General features: G+C 45.1%; 1 protein-coding gene across 1 annotated transcript in view; it reads right to left on the bottom strand.

Moving 5' to 3' along the window:
• Nucleotides 1-2,032: 2,032 nt before the first annotated feature.
• Nucleotides 2,033-14,288, bottom strand: part of LOC149441630 (uncharacterized) — an 80,660-nt gene continuing 68,404 nt past the window's right edge. Inside the window, exon 6 of the mRNA XM_089657120.1 lies at nt 2,033-3,576. Coding sequence (XP_089513246.1) covers nt 2,033-3,576 — 1,544 coding nt within the window. The remainder of the gene's footprint in view (nt 3,577-14,288) is intronic.

The following is a 14,288-nucleotide window of genomic DNA, read 5'->3' as shown; positions in this document are numbered from 1 at the left end:
TATGAAGGGCTCACTGCATAAAGCATCTCCAATCCAGAGAAAATGTTTCTTCTCACTGGAAGGCCAGGGGAGTATTGGGAGAAATTGAGGCTTTCCCTTACAGATATGGGGGGGGCCAACATAACCTAAAGTACAGCTATGGGTGGAATTGAAGGGAAGACATTTTAGGGTGCTCCTTCTACAAAAGAAGCAAATGTTATCTGGAAGGACTAGGAATCCATTGGACCAATGGGGATTAATCATTCTGCAATTACATTGAGAAACCATGAAATGTTACTGGCCTGTGATTGGCTCTCCTATTGTTAGTGAAGTAAATGAGACTCCCTTTGTCGGTGCCATTAATGGAATTAAATGTTTCTTCCAAATCCAAAAAGGTGACCCCCTTGCATAAGTACCCATCCTACTATTCCTGATATGAGGTTGTAGTCCCTGCTACTACAGGAAACATGCGGGCAATCATTTACACCTTTTACAGCAGGACAGTAAATATCAGAACACAATTCAAACAGAAGACCAACAGCAGGAAGTCTCCTAACTGAATGTGTAATGCAATCTGTCATTAGCATTCCCAGAGTTCCCTCTGCAACATAGTTGTATCAGCTGTTGGTCCTGTCTGTAGATCTGTTATTTCCCCACCTTCTGTAACAGGGTGACAACCCTGATCATTCTGCAGGAACATTACACAGCAGTGTTGTCACCCTGTACAGGGAAGTCTTAGATAGATTATAAGTAAGACACACAACAAGTAAAGTCCAACTCCAGCTAACGCTTCTACAGCAGTTACAGCAACAGGATTTCTATAAGGTTTAACCCACCATATGAATGGAAGATGACAGCTGTAAGCACCCCCAGCAGTCTTATATGGTGTTTCCCAACCCCCCAACTTTCATTTTTGCCAAATAGCTTGGCCTTCTACAGGAAGCAGAAAAAATAAATCTACTGGGAGGGTAAACAGGTAATAAAAATGTTACGAGGGGAGACTCAGAAAACATAAAACATTTATGCTAATGACAGATTGCACCATTTATATAATTATTGATTTTGCCCGTTGTTACACTTTAGTGTCGATGTCTTAGCATTTCCAGGAATAATTAGCGCTCTTTGCACACTTTGCCCCAAAAAGGGACCCGTTCATTCAGAGTCATTAAGGTGAACCCCAATAAGAGGAATTTCAGTCCCCCAGAAGAAGTGGTAGGAATATGACCGCACACTTAGCACTTTGTAAGTTCAGATCTCTTGCAGTTGTACCGTGTGAATAGTTTATGGAGATGAGCAATAGCTGGACAGAAAAAAAAGATAACAAGAACATCCAATCATCACCTGATAGAATCCCTTTTGAGAAAACCAGATGAAACATAAGTGGTCAGCTGGGATTAGGTGGTACTGTTGAATATGTTCCCTAAAACAGCATTAACTCCATGTTGGAAGGCCTACACCAGCTTAAGAAGTTACTCTCTAACCAAACAGAGACGTCTATCTGGCTGGTATCTCAGCTACAGACCTGCCTGCAAAGATGTCATCCATGAGAGGAGATGGAACATGGAAAGGAGGCATTGATCATGGGAGAGGAGGTGGTACATGTAATGGGAGGTGTGGACAAGGTGGGCTTAGCTGGAGCCCTCAAGCCTAGCTTATGATGTATCAATTCTCAAAAGAACATGGAATTGACTCTCCTAATGAGGTTTCAGAGGCTTGGCAAGAAGCCATTGGACCCATCCTAGACTCTGGTACTGAGGCAATGTTGGTCATGTATTGGTTGGTCAGATTCTGGCAATGAAGAAAACACATGGGAACATAGCTCAGTGAATGATGAAAATGCATTACATGTTCAGTCAATGCTCCATAAAAAAGGATAAAGATGAGAATGATGAGGAATACAGTTCAGTCATTGCTGCTTATCTGAAGAAATGTCCAAAATATTCACAGGCCTTCTAGTTGTGTTTCTGATGGACATAATCACTAAACCCAATGAATCCGATCATTAGAGTCCTGTTTCTTCAAAGTTTTTTTTTTAAGTAGCATCATGTCTTCCCTAGTTTGTGGGAAGACATTGGGCCTGTGAACCTAATGGGACAGCTGCAACTTTTTTAATATTGCCCCTTCTTCTGGAGTTTCCTTTATGCAGCTCAAGCTTGTGAATCCTCTGGTGATAGATTAGCCCGGCATTACCTGTAAAAGCTTTGTCACATTCTGAACATTGATATGGATTCTCTCCAGTGTGAATCCTCTCATGTATGACAAGGTTTCCTCTCCATTTAAAAGTTTTATCACATTCAGAACAATGATATGGCATCTCTCCAGTGTGGACCCTCTGGTGTGCTATGAGAACTGACTTCTGTGTAAATGTTTTATCACATTCAGAACACTGATGTGGTTTCTCTCCAGTGTGGATCCTCTGGTGTGTGATAAGATCTGACTTCCATGTAAAAGCTTTGTCACATTCAGAACACTGATATGGCTTCTCTCCAGTGTGAACCCTCTGGTGTATGATAAGCTCTTTCTTGGTTAAAAAAGCTTTGTCACATTCAGAACATTGATATGGCTTCTCTCCAGTGTGAACCCTCTGGTGTGTGATAAGATGTGACTTCTGTGTAAAAGCTTTGTCACATTCAGAACACTGATATGACTTCTCTCCAGTGTGAACCCTCTGGTGTATGATAAGCTCTTTCTTGGTTAAAAAAGCTTTGTCACATTCAGAACATTGATATGGCTTCACTCCAGTGTGCATCCTCTGGTGTATGATAAGATATGACTTCCATGTAAAAGCTTTGTCACATTCTGAACACTGATATGACTTCTCTCCAGTGTGAACCCTCTGGTGTATGATAAGCTCTTTCTTGGTTAAAAAAGCTTTGTCACATTCAGAACATTGATATGGCTTCTCTCCAGTGTGCATCCTCCGGTGTATGATAAGATGTGACTTCTGTGTAAAAGCTTTGTCACATTCAGAACACTGATATGGTTTCTCGCCAGTGTGAATACTCTGGTGTGTGTTAAGACTTGACTTCCGTGTAAAAGTTTTGTCACATTCAGAACACTGATATGACTTCTCTCCAGTGTGCATCCTCTGGTGCCTGATAAGACTTGACTTCTGTGTAAAAGCTTTGTCACATTCAGAACACTGATATGACTTCTCTCCAGTGTGAATCCTCTGGTGTCTGATAAGATATGACTTCTGTGTAAAAGTTTTGTCACATTCAGAACATTGATATGGCTTCTCTCCAGTGTGAATCCTCTGGTGTATGATAAGATGTGACTTCTGTTTAAAAGCTTTGTCACATTCAGAACACTGATATGACTTCGCTCCAGTGTGTATCCTCTGGTGTATGAAAAGATTTGACTTGTGTGTAAAAGCTTTGTCACATTCAGAACACTGATATGGCTTCTCTCCAGTGTGGATCCTCTGGTGTGATACAAGACTTGACTTCCGTGTAAAAGCTTTGTCACATTCAGAACACTGATATGACTTCTCTCCAGTGTGAATCCTCTGGTGTATGATAAGATGTGACTTCCATGTAAAAGCTTTGTCACATTCAGAACACTGATATGGCTTCCCTCCAGTGTGGACCTTCTGGTGTGTGCTATGTTTTGCCTCCATTGTAAAATCTTTGTCACGTTTCAAACAATAAATCACTTGAAATGACTCCTCTTATGTATACATGGGTTGGACTTTACTGTAAAGCAATTGTCACTTCCAGAACACTGAAATGACTTTTCTCATGTTATCTTCTGAGGTTGGATCAGTGTTGAAGAGGACACAAAGCACTTATGACATTTAGAACACGGATATGACTTGTGTCTGTGTGACTCCTCCAGTGAACTGCAATAAAAACTTTCCATCAATTAAGACACCCAGATATTTGGTTTCCCATGTGACTGAGTTGTATTCATGAAGACCAGCATGACCAAAAATGTGATTCGTCAATCCACCTGTACAAAAAAAATAAAAATCAGAATTCTATATAAAGGGCTAAAGTTTTTTTTAATTTTTAATGATCATTATTAACTATATCTTATATATCATCGCAGGCTGTGTCAGCATTATGGTTGTCCTCAAAGGGCCAGTTGTAACTGTAAGACTAGATGTCCAGAGCACCTCACCCCCATTACATCAGATGCCAAGAACCCCACACCCTCCCTAACATCACCGTGCACCTCCTTTGGGGGCAGAGCGGGAAAGCAGAAAGTGCAGGGTCTGGAGGAGGACCAGAGGAGGAGTGGAGTAAATTACCAGAGTCTGCTGAATGCTGAGACCAAGGGAGGTGAGGATGAGGGGATGCTGCAGCTGCACTGAGAAGTACAGGATTTGGCAGAGGAGTTCTTTTCTCCTCTCTGCTGCCGACTCCTGAGACAAGGTGGGGGAGGAGACAAGGGGGTACCTGCAGGAGAGGTGCAAGGGCCACATGAAATAACCTGGATGGCAGGATCCGGATACAGGTGTTTGACACCTGTGTTATATATATAGAAAGCATATGTACATCATCATTTGTATATATATATATATCAGTGATGGCGAACCTTTTTGAGCCCGAATGCCCAAACTGCAACACAAAACCAACTTTTTTATTTCAAAGTGCCAACACTGGAATTAATCACTTGCCTACCGGGCACTTCTACCCCCTTCCTGCCCAGGACAATTTTCAGCTTTCAGTGCTGTTGCACTTAACAATGACAATTGTGCGGTCATGCAACACTGTAACCATATGCAATTTTTAGCATTTTTTTCACACAAATAGAGCTTTTTTTGGTGGTATTTAATCACCACTGGGTGTTTTATTTTTTGCACTATAAATGAAAAAAGAGCAAAAAATTAAAAACATAAAAGGTTTCCTTTGCTTCTATTCTAAAATTTTGCAAGCAGGTAATATTTCTTCTTTGATGTGCTTTGGTGAGGCTGCACTGATAGGCAGCACTGATGGGCATTATTGAGGCGGCACAGATAGGTAGCACTGATGAGGCGGCACTGGTGATGCACTGATATGAAGGAAATGATGGGCACTGATAAGCGGCACTGACTGATAGCACCAACTGGAGGCACTGACAGATGGCACTGACTGGCGGAACTGATGGGCATCATTGATGGGTGGCACTGATGGGCAGCACTGATGGGCGGCACTGACAAGTGGCACTGATGGGCAGCACTGATGGGCGGCACTGACAGGCGACACCGCTGGGCACTGATGGGTGACACTTCTGGGCACTGATGGATGACACTGCTGGGCGGCATTGCTGGGCCCTTCTGAATGGCACTGATAATCAGTGCCCTGATTATTAGTGCAGATTTCCCGTCACATTTGCTGGTTATCTGCAGTACTTTCTTCAATCTGTGACAGCGTGCAGCCGATAACCAGAAACTCTATTTACACTGTGATCAGCTGTGTCATTGGATAGAGTTGATCACGTGGTAAAAGGCTGCTGTGATTGGCCTTTTACCTTATCACGTGTTTAGCTGTATCCGTAGGACACAGCGATCACTGGCAGTGCAGGGTGTGTGCCACTGGGTTCGCGTTGTGGGACGCCCTCCCAGAACTAGACAACCGTGCTGTAGCCATCTTTTGGCTTTAGCATGGTTGGCAAGCAGTTAACCACTTGCCTACAGAGCACTTCTACCCCCTTCCTGCCTACCGGGCACTTCTACCCCCTTCCTGCCTACCGGGCACTTCTACCCCCTTCCTGCCTACAGGGCACTTCTACCCCCTTCCTGCCTACCGGGCACTTCTACCACCTTCCTGCCTACCGGGCACTTCTACCCCCTCCCTGCCTACAGGGCACTTCTACCCCCTCCCTGCCTACAGGGCACTTCTACCCCCTTCCTGCCTACAGGGCACTTCTACCCTCTTCCTGCCTACCGGGCACTTCTACTCCCTTCCCGCCTACCGGGCACTTCTACCCCCTTCCCGCCTACAGGGCACTTCTACCCCCTTCCCGCCTACAGGGCACTTCTACCCCCTTCCCGCCTACAGGGCACTTCTACCCCCTTCCCGCCTACAGGACAGTTCTACCCCCTTCCCGCCTACAGGGCACTTCTACCCCCTTCCCGCCTACCGGGCACTTCTACCCCCTTCCCGCCTACAGGACACTTCTACCCCCTTCCCGCCTACCGGGCACTTCTACCCCCTTCCTGCCTACAGGGCACTTCTACCCCCTTCCTGCCCACCGGGCACTTCTACCCCCTTCCTGCCTACAGGGCACTTCTACCCCCTTCCTGCCTACAGGACACTTCTACCCCCTTCCTGCCTACAGGACACTTCTACCCCCTTCCTGCCTACAGGACAGTTCTACCCCCTTCCCGCCTACAGGGCACTTCTACCCCCTTCCCGCCTACCGGGCACTTCTACCCCCTTCCTGCCTACAGGACACTTCTACCCCCTTCCTGCCTACCGGGCACTTCTACCCCCTTCCTGCCTACAGGGCACTTCTACCCCCTTCCTGCCCACCGGGCACTTCTACCCCCTTCCTGCCTACAGGGCACTTCTACCCCCTTCCTGCCTACAGGACACTTCTACCCCCTTCCTGCCTACAGGGCACTTCTACCCCCTTCCCGCCTACCAGGCACTTCTACCCCCTTCCTGCCTACAGGACAGTTCTACCCCCTTCCCGCCTACAGGGCACTTCTACCCCCTTCCTGCCTACCGGGCACTTCTACCCCCTTCCTGCCTACAGGACACTTCTACCCCCTTCCTGCCTACAGGACACTTCTACCCCCTTCCTGCCTACAGGACACTTCTACCCCCTTCCTGCCTACAGGACAGTTCTACCCCCTTCCCGCCTACAGGGCACTTCTACCCCCTTCCTGCCTACCGGGCACTTCTACCCCCTTCCTGCCTACAGGACACTTCTACCCCCTTCCTGCCTACAGGGCACTTCTACCCCCTTCCTGCCTACAGGGCACTTCTACCCCCTTCCTGCCCACCGGGCACTTCTACCCCCTTCCTGCCTACAGGGCACTTCTACCCCCTTCCTGCCTACAGGACACTTCTACCCCCTTCCTGCCTACAGGACACTTCTACCCCCTTCCTGCCTACAGGGCACTTCTACCCCCTTCCCGCCTACCAGGCACTTCTACCCCCTTCCTGCCTACCAGGCACTTCTACCACCTTATTTACCAGGCCAATTTTCAGCTGTCAGCGCTGTCGCACTTTGATTGACAATTGCGCGGTCATGCAAGATTGTACCCATATGAAATTTTTATCATTTTTTTCTTACAAATAGAGCTTTCTTTTGGTGGTATTCAGTTGCTGCTGGGAACTTTACTTTTTGTGCTATAAGCAAAAAAACTGCAAAAAAAATTGAAAAAAAAAAGTTTCTTTGTTTCGATTATAACATTTTTCAAACAGGTAATTTTTCTCCTTCACTGATGTGCGTTGATGAGGCAGCACTTATGGGCACTGATAGGCGGCACTGATAGGCAGCACTGAAGGGCACTGATAGGTGGCACTGATAGGCGGCTCTAATGAGGTGGCACGGATAGGCGGTACTGATAGGCAGCACTAATGAGGTGTCACAAATAGGTGGCGCTGATATGCGGCACTGATAGGCTACACTGATAATGGGTACTGATAGAGAGCACCGATAGGTGGCACTGACTGACATCACTGCTGGGCACTGACTGGCGGCACTGACTGGCACAACCACTGGGCATTGACTGGTGGCACTGACTGGCAGCACTGCTGGGCTGCACTGATGGGCACTGGTGGGTGGCACTACTGGGCACAGGTAGGCGGCACAGGAGGGCACAGGTGGGTGCATTGCTGGGCACAGGTGGGCGGAACTTGTGTGTGGCACTGCTGGGCACCGATAATCACTGATGATCAGTGCCCTGATGATTGGTGCTGATCCCCGCTCTGACAACTGCCGGTTTTCGGCAGTACTTTCCTCACGATCTGACACCGTGAGGAAAGTGCAGCCGAAAACCGGCATTTGCATTTCCCGGTGATCAGCGTGTCATTGGACACGGCTGATCACGTGGTAAAAGGCAGCTGTGATTGGCCTTTCACCACGTAACGTGATCAGCTGCGCCCGGTGCGCGCCCCTAGGGGCGCGCAGGAGAGCGCGTTCTGGGAGGACGTCATATTACGCCCTCCTAGAACTGGCCGGCCGCAGTGCAGCCGTCATTCGGCTATCTGCGGTCAGCAAGTAGTTAATCTCACCTCTGGCAGTATCTGTGTAGCTTCCAACCCAGCAGCTCATTCCCATCCACGCTGAACACGTCGCCCCTGGCCCGGAGCAGTGTGGGAGCCTCTTCCTCTCTTCCACGCCCATCCCCAGCTACATCACCCCTGGTGCCAGATCCGCATAGGAGCCGTTTCCTCTCATCCATGCCCACCCTGGCCCCAGAGACATGTGGGAGATGTAGTTCGATGGGGGTCCAGTGTGGACGAGATCTGGATGGCCGGTCACTGTGCGTGGTCCGTGTGTGCTCATCTTCCTCTTCTTCCTGGCGTGCCCACTGAGATGGCTCTGCGTGCCATAGGTTCGCCATCACTGATATATATATATATATATATATATATATATATATATATATATATAAAATATTTTTTTTTAATTAAACTAAATTGTATTATTTAAGTTTTTAAGTGCACACAGTATATCCAACATTCAGCCCAGACAATGGAGTCATACATTCTAATGTATAAGCAGTTGTGGCAATGTTACAGATCATACAGAACAATAACTTGCTTTGTCTCTGGTGTCACTTTTACTTTCTATAAACAAATGAAAAGAGAAAAAAGAAGCAACGTAGAACAATTCACCTGTACATGGCAAGTAACTCTCTCCAGTACATACATAGATAGCTGACACCGTTCAAGTAGGCCTGTGTCTACAGGATCATACACCAAGTATCGGCCTCCAATGTAGTTACCATTTAGTAGGGTACAATTGGCCGGGTCCATTTTTAGGGGCCTAAAAAAGTTAAACCTATAAAAAGCTATGACAAATGAAGTATGGGGAGTGAGTACCGGAGTATCCAGCCAGTTCTGCCAGAGAGCCATAAGTCTCCTAGGAGAAGTTAGGTTTTCATGTATTATTATGGGGTTCACCTGCTCAATCCATGCCTGGTGGGAGTATGAGTTGATAACCAGAATGCTTGGATTCGATTTGCAGGTTCGTTCAGAAAGTACATCTAAGGATCCAGAAATTACAAGCTTAATCTCAGCTAGGGAGAGACTTTGTTCAATTAAAAGAAAAACTTCAAAGACAAGTGAGAAAATGTAAATGAGCAGCTGAGAGAGGAGCTAAAAACACTAAAAATACCCCACAGATCTATCCTAGAAATTCAGTCTAAAATGTAACAATTACACCAAGAAAACCCTCAACTGAGGGAAGAGATAATGACACCAAAGATACAAATGGAGCTCAACAATCAGGAAAGAGAATCAAAGAGGATGATTTATACAAAGTACCCATCAAGGAACAACAGACCGGTGAGACCAATCAGCTTCCGAACTGTAACAAGACAAAGACCAGCAATAGCCAAGACAACTCTACTAATCCTGAGACCACAAATAGTGATGGCCGAACACCCCCCTGTTCAGGTCGCGGTCAAACATCCGAACCTACAGAATGTTCTACAGTGAATGTCGAACACGAAGGACTGAGAGGTGTCTTACCGCATCTGAGTATGAAGATCCCGCTCAGTTACTAATATCCGGCATGAGTTCTATGATGAAGTCACGCCGTATTTTAGTAGTGAGACATTCATTCATGCTCCTGGTGTCAGTGGGGTTTCCTGCCGACAGCTGAATGTCAAAAGAATTGTCAGCATTGTCCAACAATTAAAAAAAAAACAAGCCCATCGAGACTGGTATGGATTTTGAGAGGAACCTTCCATGACAATTTTTTTTTAACCATTTCCATATCGGACACTTTTCCCCCCTTCCTGTCCAGGCCATTTTTCAGGTTTCAGCGCTCTCACACTTTGAATGACAATTGCGCGGTCATACAACATTGTACCCAAACTAAAACGTTATCATTTTCTTCACACAACTAGAGCTTTCTTCTGGTGGTATTTAATCACTGCTGCGGTTTTTGTTTTTTTGCTAAATTAACGAAAATTTTTTTTGAAAAAACACATTTTTCTTTGTTTCTGTTATAAAAGTTTGCAAATAAATAATTGTTCTTCATAAATTTAGGCCGAGATGTATTCTGCTTCATGTCTTTGGTGAAAATAACCCAAATTAGGATGTATTATTTAGTTTTTAGGAAAGTTATAGAGTTTACAAACTATGGTATAGATCTGAATATTGATCAATCCTGAAGTACTGACAGCCAATCTAATTTCTTGAGGTCCAAGAATGTCAGGACAGGACAGATATCCCCCAAATGTCAGAACAGTACAGATATCCCCCAAATGTCAGGACGGTACAGATATCCCCCAAATGTCAGAACAGGACAGATATCCCTTAAATGTCAGGACAGTACAGATATCCCCCAAATGTCAGGATGGTACAGATATCCCCCAAATGTCGGGACAGTACAGATATCCCCCAAATGTCAAAACAGTACAGATATCCCCCAAATGTCAGGACAGGACAGATATCCCCAAAATGTCAGGACAGTACAGATATCCCCCAAATGTCAGAAAGGTACAGATATCCCCAAAATGTCAGGACGGTACAGATATCCCCCAAATGTCAGAACGGTACAGATATCCCCCAAATGTCAGGATGGTACAGATATCCCCCAAATGTCAGGACGGTACAGATATCCCCCAAATGTCAGAACGGTACAGATATCCCCCAAATGTCAGAACAGTACAGATATCCCCCAAATGTCAAAACAGTACAGATATCCCCCAAATGTCAGGACAGGACAGATATCCCCAAAATGTCAGGACAGTACAAATCCCCCCAAATGTCAGGACGGTACAGATATCCTCCAAATGTCAGGACGGTACAGATATCCCCCAAATGTCAGGATGGTACAGATATCCCCCAAATGTCAGGACGGTACAGATATCCCCCAAATGTCAGGACAGTACAGGTATCCCCAAATGTCAGAACAGTACAGATATCCCCCAAATGTCAGGACGGTACAGATATCCCCCAAATGTCAGGACAGTACAGATATCCCCCAAATGTCAGGACAGTACAGATATCCCCCAAATGTCAGGACGGTACAGATATCCCCCAAATGTCAGGACAGTACAGATATCCCCCAAATGTCAGGACAGTACAGATATCCCCCAAATGTCAGGACAGTACAGATATCCCCCAAATGTCAGGATAGTACAGATATCCCCCAAATGTCAGGACAGTACAGATATCCCCCAAATGTCAGGACGGTACAGATATCCCCCAAATGTCAGGACGGTACAGATATCCCCCAAATGTCAGGACAGTACAGATATCCCCCAAATGTAAGGACAGTACAGATATTCCCAAATGACCCCTTTTTGCAGAGTAGACAGTCCAACATACTTCATAAGAGGAATGGCGAGTTTTGTGAAGTTGTATTTTTTTGTCAAAATTTTTCAGAAAAGGAAAAAATGAAAAAAAAATTATTTTCACTATTTTTTTTTACATACTGTCACCAGTGCAGTACAGCGTCATCATATAACTCGCATGGCGGTGATCAGGGACACTGACTGGTGACAGTATGAAAAAAAATATATATATATTTTTTTATTATTATTTTTAATTTTTTTATTACTTTTTTTCTTTTTTAATATTTTTTTTATATTTCACTATGTCCAAAGTACTATAATGTTACCATAGTAACATTGTACTACTTTGGGGAAGTGATCAGTATTTTTTTTTGTTACACAATTTTCTTATAGCAAAGAATTACTTCCCTATAAGCAAGCATTTACCTGAATGACATCGATTCATTTAGGGGATTTTTTTTTGTGCTTAGCTGTGATTTGGCCACAGATAATCACATGACATGTGCATGTGATCGCTGTGACTAGAGATGAGCGAATCGAAGTATCCGAAGTGGAATTCGAGTCGAATATCTGAAAAATTTCGATTCGTGCCGAATCCGAAAAATAGCCTAATTCGGACGCGCGAATCGAAATTTTTCAGAAAATGGCGGCTGACATGTGCGGCGACGGAGCGGGGATGTCTGGGAAGGCGCGCAGACAAGGCGCGCTGACCCATAATGCATGCCTCAACTACATGTGATCGCATCAGCCTATCAGCAGCCAGCCAGCCAGCACTGTGTAATGGTCGAGCTATAAATAGCGGCCATTTTGGAATTCCTCATTTGCCTGCAGTTATTGAACAGAGGCAGACCGCTCTGTACTAGGGACAGGGACAGAGTTAGGGCCACAGAAACGATAATTGGGGACAGAGAAAAGTTACTTAGGGACAGAGAACCATTACTCAGGGACACAGACTTGTTAATGAGGGCCACAGAATCGTTATTTAGGGACAAAGAAACGCTAGTTAGGGCCACAGAATTCATAATCAGGGACAGACAGAATTGTTACTCAGTGCCAGAGAATTGTTACTTAGGGCCACAGAAACGTTATTAGGGCCACAGAATTGTTACTCAGGGACAGACAGAATTGTTACTGAGTGCCAGAGAATTGTTACTCAGGGACAGACAGAATTGTTACTGAGTGCCAGAGAATTGTTACTTAGGGCCACAGAAACTTTAATTAGGGCCACAGAATTTTTACTCAGGGACAGACAGAATTGTTACTCAGTGCCAGAGAATTGTTACTCAGGGACAGACAGAATTGTTACTGAGTGCCAGAGAATTGTTACTCAGGGCCACAGAAACTTTACTTAGGGCCACAGAATTTTTACTCAGGGACAGACAGAATTGTTACTGAGTGCCAGAGAATTGTTACTCAGGGACAGACAGAATTGTTACTGAGTGCCAGAGAATTGTTACTTAGGGCCACAGAAACTTTACTTAGGGCCACAGAATTGTTACTCGCACAGACACAGAATTGTTACTCGCACAGACACAGAATTGTTACTGAAGGCCACAGAACTGTTACTTAGGGCCACAGAATTGTTACTCGCACAGACACAGAATTGTTACTCGCACAGACACAGAACTGTTACTGAGGGCCACAGAACTGTTACTTAGGGACAAAGAAACGCTAGTTAGGGCCACAGAATTCATACTCAGGGACAGACAGAATTGTTACGGAGTGCCAGAGAATTGTTACTCAGGGACAGACAGAATTGTTACGGAGTGCCAGAGAATTGTTACTCAGGGACAGACAGAATTGTTACTGAGTGCCAGAGAATTGTTACTTAGGGCCACAGAAACTTTAATTAGGGCCACAGAATTTTTACTCAGGGACAGACAGAATTGTTACTGAGTGCCAGAGAATTGTTACTCAGGGACAGACAGAATTGTTACGGAGTGCCAGAGAATTGTTACTCAGGGACAGACAGAATTGTTACTGAGTGCCAGAGAATAGTTACTTAGGGCCACAGAAACTTTAATTAGGGCCACAGAATTTTTACTCAGGGACAGACAGAATTGTTACTGAGTGCCAGAGAATTGTTACTCAGGGACAGACAGAATTGTTACGGAGTGCCAGAGAATTGTTACTCAGGGCCACAGAAACTTTACTTAGGGCCAGAGAATTTTTACTCAGGGACAGACAGAATTGTTACTGAGTGCCAGAGAATTGTTACTCAGGGACAGACAGAATTGTTACGGAGTGCCAGATAATTGTTACTCAGGGCCCCAGAAACTTTACTTAGGGCCACAGAATTTTTACTCAGGGACAGACAGAATTGTTACTGAGTGCCAGAGAATTGTTACTCAGGGACAGACAGAATTGTTACGGAGTGCCAGAGAATTGTTACTCAGGGACAGACAGAATTGTTACTGAGTGCCAGAGAATTGTTACTTAGGGCCACAGAAACTTTAATTAGGGCCACAGAATTTTTACTCAGGGACAGACAGAATTGTTACTGAGTGCCAGAGAATTGTTACTCAGGGACAGACAGAATTGTTACCGAGTGCCAGAGAATTGTTACTCAGGGACAGACAGAATTGTTACTGAGTGCCAGAGAATTGTTACTTAGGGCCACAGAAACTTTAATTAGGGCCACAGAATTTTTACTCAGGGACAGACAGAATTGTTACTGAGTGCCAGAGAATTGTTACTCAGGGACAGAGAGAATTGTTACTGAGTGCCAGAGAATTGTTACTTAGGGCCACAGAAACTTTAATTAGGCCCACAGAATTTTTACTCAGGGACAGACAGAATTGTTACCGAGTGCCAGAGAATTGTTACTCAGGGACAGACAGAATTGTTACTGAGTGCCAGAGAATTGTTACTCAGGGACAGACAGAATTGTTACTGAGTG

The sequence above is a fragment of the Staurois parvus genome, unplaced genomic scaffold, assembly GCF_062004578.1.
Source record: "Staurois parvus isolate SC_StPar_1 unplaced genomic scaffold, SC_StPar_1.0 ptg000965l, whole genome shotgun sequence".
Lineage (NCBI taxonomy): Eukaryota > Metazoa > Chordata > Amphibia > Anura > Ranidae > Staurois > Staurois parvus.
The sequence above is the reverse complement of the archived record's forward strand: the minus strand, read 5'-3'. Positions and strand labels throughout refer to the sequence as shown.